This window comes from Panthera leo, chromosome A3, assembly GCF_018350215.1.
Source record: "Panthera leo isolate Ple1 chromosome A3, P.leo_Ple1_pat1.1, whole genome shotgun sequence".
NCBI classification, from domain to species: Eukaryota; Metazoa; Chordata; class Mammalia; order Carnivora; family Felidae; genus Panthera; species Panthera leo.
This window is the reverse complement of record NC_056681.1, coordinates 125,672,355-125,680,023: the sequence shown is the minus strand read 5'-3', so window position 1 is coordinate 125,680,023 and position 7,669 is coordinate 125,672,355. Positions and strand designations below refer to the sequence as shown.

The 7,669-nt window shown below is 42.6% G+C and overlaps 1 protein-coding gene across 1 annotated transcript; it reads right to left on the bottom strand.

Moving 5' to 3' along the window:
- Positions 1-1,776: 1,776 nt before the first annotated feature.
- RDH14 (retinol dehydrogenase 14) lies at positions 1,777-6,782 on the bottom strand. The gene is made up of 2 exons (XM_042933619.1): positions 6,300-6,782; positions 1,777-3,026 (listed from the first exon to the last, which is right to left on the bottom strand). The coding sequence occupies exons 1-2, from the start codon at positions 6,687-6,689 to the stop codon at positions 2,409-2,411; spliced, it is 1,008 nt and encodes a 335-aa protein (XP_042789553.1). The 5' UTR covers positions 6,690-6,782; the 3' UTR covers positions 1,777-2,408.
- Between the last annotated feature and the right edge of the window lie 887 nt (positions 6,783-7,669).

The following is a 7,669-nucleotide window of genomic DNA, read 5'->3' as shown; positions in this document are numbered from 1 at the left end:
GGTATTAACTGGAAGAAAAAAAAAATAAAAAAGGCGCTCTTTTTAATGAAGTCGAGGTGTAGGACAGATTTATTAGCTTCCATTTTTCCAAGTTGCATTCTGGTGTATTTCCTGCCATATTTCTAAGTTCAGCAAGTCTCTTTGTGGAGTATTTTTTAAAAATACATTTCAAAGAACATGATGCAGCTATACCCACTACACCTGCAGAGGCACACCTGTGATGATACAAACACCGCGTTCCTCAGATGCACAACCCAGTGCTCTAACAGAAAACAGATCTTCTGTGTAATCTGCCAAGGTCCTGCGATTCTCGAAAAGAATTGATACTGGTAACCAGATAATATAAATAGTCTTAAAAATAATAACCAACCGAGGATTACTCCTGAGCAAAATGGTCCTTAAATTCAGTATTGTACAGTCCATCATTTTCTGTCCCAATTCCTTTTCCAATAAGAGATGGTTAAGACAAAGAAATACTAATTATTTTTTCTGATGTTACAGTACAGATACCTACAATAGCCCTATTCAGACTTATTTTTAGGCACACCACTGACCCATTACTTATTACTCATTCAAACATCAGTATTCAATGTTTACTGTGTGTCAAGTACTACACTTGATTCTTGAGGAACACTAATAAGAATATAACAAAATAAAAAAAAATTCCTTGAAGAATTCTTATTCTAAGTATCTAACTGGATTTTTGAGCAAATAATTAGTAAAGCTCCAAAATCAATTAAAACAAAGTAGTAAAAGGACTGGTTCTGCCTACAGGGATGGAAGGAACGATAGAAGGAAAGGCCAAGAAGCAAGTGAACATATGACTGATTTATAATGATGACTGGGTTATACAATGGAATGAAGAGAGATTCCTGTCTGAGACATTAGTCACTAGGCACCTGTGCCTATTTAAATCTAAATTAATGTTAAATAAGATTAGAAATGCAGGTCTCAGTTATATTTCAAGTACTCAATAACCACACGTATCTAGAGTGTACCTCACAGGACAGCACAGACACAATTATTTCCGTCATTGCAGAAGGTTCTATTGGACAACACTAAGAGGACAAGGTAAGCCTGTGGCCAGTTCCTGGATAGTCTCAAATGTATATTAAAGAGTTTAAACTTTAAATAGAAGTAGTTTATAAACTATCATATTCTGCTAAGTCCTTTCAGGAATTAGCAAAAGGAACATATTTGGAAAAAGACAATACTAACAAGTATTGTAATTACTTGTTTTATCCATTAAGTTTCTCTACTTAAGACTTTTTTGTTTTGTATTGTTTGTTTTTAGAGAGAGAACGAAGAGGGTTGGGGGTTGAGGGGCACAGGAAGAGAATCACAAGCAGGCTCCGTGCTCGGAGCCTGACACGGGCTCGATCCCATGACCCTGGGATCATGACCTGAGCTGAAATCAAGAGTTGGATGCTAAACCAACTGAACCACCCAAGCGCCCCTTAAGACTTCTTTTGAAGAAAGAATTCTGCAGCTTAACAAAAAAAGGCTGGAAACCCACTGTTATGGGCAATTGGAAACCACCACATATTTTTAAGCAGGGATATGACACTGTGACACAGATTTGGGTTTTTGAAATATTCTTTTAAAAATTTTTTTTTAATGTTTATTTATTTTTGACACAGAGAGAGACAGAGCATGAACGGGGGAGGGTCAGAGAGAGGGAGACACAGAATCTGAAACAGGCTCCAGGCTCTGAGCTGTCAGCACAGAGCCTGACACGGGGCTCGAACTCACAAGACCGCGAGATCATGACCTGAGCTGAAGTCGGCCGCTTAACCGACTGAGCCACCCAGGCGCCCCGAAATATTACTTCTTAATGCAGCATGCAAGATGTGTGGGAAGGGAAGACACTGGGCATACCAAGATCAGTGGAGGCTAATAAGATGATAAAGGACACAATTTAGTGAAACTTGTAAAAAATGCACAATTAAGAATTTGCATCACTGAATTTATTCCAAGTGAGAATGGTGCACACAATAGGCATATTATTTTCACACAAAAACCAGCACTGCAATATAAATATTTAACACTTTGGCCATGAAACTCAAAAAGATATTTGAAAAAACTTCTCAAGGTGTTTAAGTCACTGGATTCTTTAATATTTATAATCCATGCTTGCTCAATCATAATTTATAAAATTGTTCATTATATATTCATTATACTATTGCTCGTTACACCACTCATTATGCTTATATTTAAAACTTTTCTGAAATTTTATGTTCTCTAGAAAATAACTTTTTTAGTACCTTCAAAATATCCTTATGTACCTCTCAGCAGTTACTGTAAAACCAAAGCTGTGTTTTCAAGTAGCAAGTACTCAAGCCACACCATTTCTGATTACAGATGTAAGGCATCCAGTTTTATAAATAGCTCTCTTTCACTCCTTGTTCCTATTTTAATATGCCAACCATTACTTCACTGATATCCCAGAGTTTTCTTGCAACAGACTCATCCATAGCTTTGGGCAATAGCGCTTCCTCTTTACAGTCCCCAAAGTACTTTCCGGACACGCCTTCCACCTCAGGTGAAGAGGCTAAATAAACTGAAGTCTGAGCACCTTCTACTGGGGTTTTAAAAAAAGCCCACGACACCAAATTGAAAAGTGGTTTGACCAACAGTGGAATGTGTATGTGCCTGCCAAGATTCGTCCGCACAATACCAGGGTGTAATACGTTGACAGTAACATTTGTGCCTTCTAAGCGGCGGGCTAGTTCTCTGGTAAAAAGAATGTTAGCCAGTTTGCTCCGACTGTAACAAAAGCTTTTATTATAGCTTTGTTCACTGTTCAAGTCTTCAAAGTTGATGTCTCCATATTTATAAAGTTTGGAAGAGACTACCACAATCCTGCTGGGAGCTGAACTTTTGAGGAGTCCAAGGAGAAGATTGGTGAGTAGGAAGTGCCCCAGATGGTTCACTCCAAACTGCATCTCAAAACCATCTTCGGTCTTCATATAAGGGCAATGGAAGATCCCTGCATTGTTGATTAAGACATCCAGTCTAGGCTCTTCCTTTAAATGTCAAAAAGAGAATGAGGTAATTATGAACACAGGCCTCAAATGAAATTAAAAACAAATTCTTGCAAAGTACTAAAATTCTATACAATGCCTTCAAGGGTTTTCAACAGTTGAGGGTGGGTTGCATGCTTAATGGGGGGCTTGTGCTTCTCACATGTTATCTCATCTACCCTCAACAACTTCAAGAGCAAACTGAAGCACCCGGGTTAGGTCATTTGTGAAGACAGGGCTCCTAAGTGGCAAACAAAAATGGGAAGAGGAAATCTTCTGACAGCAATGCCCTATTTTTTAATGCCCCTATTTTTAATTAGTAAGCTAGCTTGCTTTTCTAATTGGGAGTTTCAAACCATAGCTAGAGAATCGATGTGTGCTAGAAAGTGGAAGTATAGCAGAAGGCAGGTCAGCATCCTTTATTCCCAGAGCTGCTATTAACAATGCCAGGGCCAAATTAGGATTTCTCCATTCTGTAGTTTTCTAAGGGCAAACAGTACCATGGGGATAGAGCAACTTCAAGTGGTTTCCTCAAAATTGGGACAGTAGAGAGGGTCAAGGATGCAAAATAAGACTGGAGAGGATATCAAGAATAAATCAAAGAAATATTAAGAAAAAAATAAGTAGGTAATATCAAAATATCAGAAACTACACAACGGGAAAAAAAAAAAAAAAAACAACAACAATGCAATGAAACATAACACTAAGTCTCACAATGACAGCAAAGGACGTTTAGAGAGGAGTTAGCCCCAACCAACACCTTTAACATCTATTAGGATTCTAGAATACAGTTCTTTTTTCCCTGTATGAAATCTACCTCTTTCAAGCTACAAGAGGCCCGCAGCTTGGAAGATCTATATAGTCAGAATTCTGCACTTTGTACCCTCCTGCATCTCTCCAGAGTAAAATGCTAAAATTTAGACTGTCCTCAAAAGGAAGTCTTTTCATTTTTTAATTCATATTAAGTTGGTTTTCCCCAGCCCTTTCCTGGCTCCTCTCTGTCTCTTCTGATGGGCAGAGAAAAAAATGCACAACATGTTCCAGGTGTAAAGACAGAGTGATGACCTACGATTAAATTAATTTGAGGTCAAATTTCAAATTTCACTGGCCCTTTTGCCAAGTGTAAGTAAAAAGAAAAATGTGTTAAATTTCACAACTGTTATCACAGCCTACCTGTCAGAGGATCAACTATTTATCATTCTGTCTGTCTACGCACCTTTGGCTTTTCCAACAGTCAACTTCAAAAAGAAGGCAAAAGTTCACCCGTGGGGGAAAGAAAGGAGTGTTCTTTTTTCACTAATCCTTTGGAAGAGTTTCCTGTATTAATCATTTCTGAGCCATCATTCTTTGCTGGGCTTGTATTATTTTAAGACTTTATCATTCACTATTTTTTTTTTTTTAAATTTGAGGAGATAAATGATATAAATACCATGAATACCAACCTGTGGGAAATTTACACTTCCACTAAAAAAATATATATATGGTTATTGTCACTGAACTTCAGAGCCAGGAAGAAACTTAATAAAGTTTATCTCTTTAACTTTTAATTAGTTCTGTCTCAAATGGCCAAAGTGGTTAAATGCTGTAAGTATCAGAAATGAGAAGCATTCCCAGACCCATCCACATTTTAATGAACAGGAAGACCCACTTTTTATGCTTCAACATCTTTTATACATCAGTATTGTTAACTGTTTCAGCTGATAATGAAACACTAGTTATTAAGACAAACAGACAAAAAAGATCTGCAATAGTTCCCAAACAATGCATCAAAGCGCCCTACAGCCTCATAAGGGACTCCACACGGTGCTATGGATAATTTTATATTTTCCAGGGAAACAAAGTGATAATCTGTACAACATCTCAAACTACTAGCTGCAGGGGGTTCACAGCTTAAACATTAAATTTTGCTAAATTCCTTTCAATGGTGTCTCATCTCTGCAAAGCTGAGTTTTTACCAAAATGCAAGTACAATGTTAAAAATCAATGTAGAACAAAAAAAGATGGACATTTCCAGTCTGATCCCAAAGACTGAGAAGTTGGTGCAGTGAACAACAGGTGCACATTTCCCATCAATAGTTATGGTTATTGAACAATGAAATAAAAAATTTTTTCTTTTAATTATGTGTATTATTTTTTCAAACAGCTACTAAGTTGTTAGGGCGTAAATACTGGGTTGTTTGGACCTAATTACTTAATAAACCGATAGATCTTTCCTTTGGCTCACCAGCATTATGAAAAAAAAAATAATTAGACAGTTTGGGAACCTCTGCTGTAGACTCAAGAGGCTCCATTTCATACAGGCACCTTTCCCAGGCCAGCTAATTTTAAATTTCACTTTTCTATATGGCTTTTGCAAGTTACCCCTGCAGGAAACTCTTCTATCTCAATTTCAACAGACAACAATCCCCTGCAGTGGAGTATTTATCAGCTAACCGAAGAAATCCTACACCTCACTGGCAGGCAGCAGGAGTATAGAAGCTAACAGCGAGGGCTTTGGAGACAGATCCTGGGCAAATTACTTGGCCTACCTAGCCTTCATTGCCTAACGTTGTAAAATGGGGATAAAAATGTCTACCACGGTTGCTGTGAGGCTTCGATGACAGTAATAGCCAAGGGCACTTTAATTTCATTATAAGTGCTTGGAACACCTCCTGGCACACAGGAAAGTCATCCTAAGAATGCTTGGAACACCTCCTGGCACATAGGAAACCTTCAATAAATACGAAGTATTATATTTATTTGTCCCCGTTTAGAGCACTTGGCCACTGGGATTCTGAGCTCCAGTCTATTTAGAAATCAGGCCAGATACTGCTTAAGGATGTGGTGCTAATGAGTCCACTGGTGACAGAGAACTAAACTTCCTACCCCAGTAGGGGGGGGACATTGTTTCAAGGTCCCTGGCTCTAAGGTTCTCTGAAAGATGGCTTGGTGCAGATTCACTAGGGACACAGAAAAAACAGTCCGTGACCTCGCGGATCTCCTCCAGGGCCGGCCTCACATAATGAAAGGAAATGTGCAGAAACTGGCTTATTTTCCTCTTGGGGCCATTATTTCCGCAGCATCTTTGGAAGGCAGACGCCTGTCCTACCAATTTTCCCAGCCTGCACTCCCTAGCCTTCTCAAAACCACTGGACTGTTGGGACTCTTAGGCTTGGTCTTTCCCAAGGTCACACCCCCCGGACTCTGGGCGGCTACCCGCCGCTCAGCCCACGCCCCACCCGCTCGCCGAGGCCTGCGCCCGTCCCCGATCTCCAGCTGGCTCCCGGAGCCCCACACCTGGAGCATCTCCTGACAGAAGGCGCGCACCGAACGCAGCGAGGCGAGGTCCAACTCCCTGACGACGAGCTCGCCGGCCTCGCCGGCGTCGGAGCCCGGCCCGGAGCCCCCAGCCTGGCGGAGCTCGCGGCGGAGCTGACCCGCTGCCTCTTCGGCGCGCGCGCGGTCACGGCAGCCCATGATCACCCGCGCCCCTAGGCGCAGCAGCTCGGCGGCCGTGGCGCGGCCCAGGCCGCTGTTCGCCCCTGTGATCAGCACAGTCTTCCGGTGCATGAGGCCGGAGTCCCCTCCTCCGTGCCGGACACTGGGCCCCACGAAGCGCCGGGCCGCCAGCCACAGAGCCCCACCCAGTGCAGCCAGGAGTGCCGCTACTGTAGCCACCAGGGCCATAGCCGCGGGTGCCGAGGGCCCACCGGCCCCTGCGCGGGACTTCCGGAGTGGTCGCGCGCGCCAGGGACTAAGGCTGCCACCTGCCCGCGAAGAATTCTGGGGCGCGGCCTTTCGCCGCCTGACGGGACGGCGTGGGGCATACTGGGACTTGTAGTTTTCCTTCCGAGGGCATCTGATTGGTTGCCGTAGTACAGCGCCCTGGGTCGTGGTGACTACGTGGAGAGGTCTCCAGCCTGAGCGTGGAGGGTGAGCACAGGCCCGAGAGTAGCGGGGGTCGACCCCATGGGAATGCCTAATGAATATTTTTAATTTACAAATCCCATACATCGGAGCTTGCTTAGTGTGTTTTCCGTTAAAGGGCCCTGGGACTTGTTAACCCTCAGTGAAGTTTACTTTCACCCTCAGGAGAATTGTCCCTGCCCACCTGGAGTCTGAGGAAGGGCTCTTTTTTATTATGATGAGGCGAAGAACTCAGCAACAGGAACCACTCGGAAATGGAATGGATCAGTGGTTCTGGTTGGTTTAGCGTTGTATCAGAACCTCCTGGAGGACTCATAAAAAACAACCCCCCCCCCCCCCCCCAGAAATTGTAGGGTGCCAGTACGAGTTTAGAATTCAATAGGTTCCAGATGGGACCTGAGACTTTGCAATTCTAACAAGTTCCCAGGTGATTCTGATGCTGCTGATTTGTGGACCACAGTTTGAGAACTGAAAACCGTTAGGTCATTGGTCTCTATAGCAAAAGGCATCCTCCAATGGTCTTATTTCATACTGGCAGAGATACAGTGGGAAAAGCCCATTCACTAGTGCCTCCACGCCTCCCTCCAGGAGGCTATTCAACGTGATAATGGAAGGGAAAGTGCTTTGTACACTGTAAAAATGATACAAAGATGTGAGGTCTTATTGCCACAGGGACCCATCTTCAAGCTGCAAATTTCATAGCTTTAGACCCAACTTTTCTCAAGTTGTCATTCGTTCAT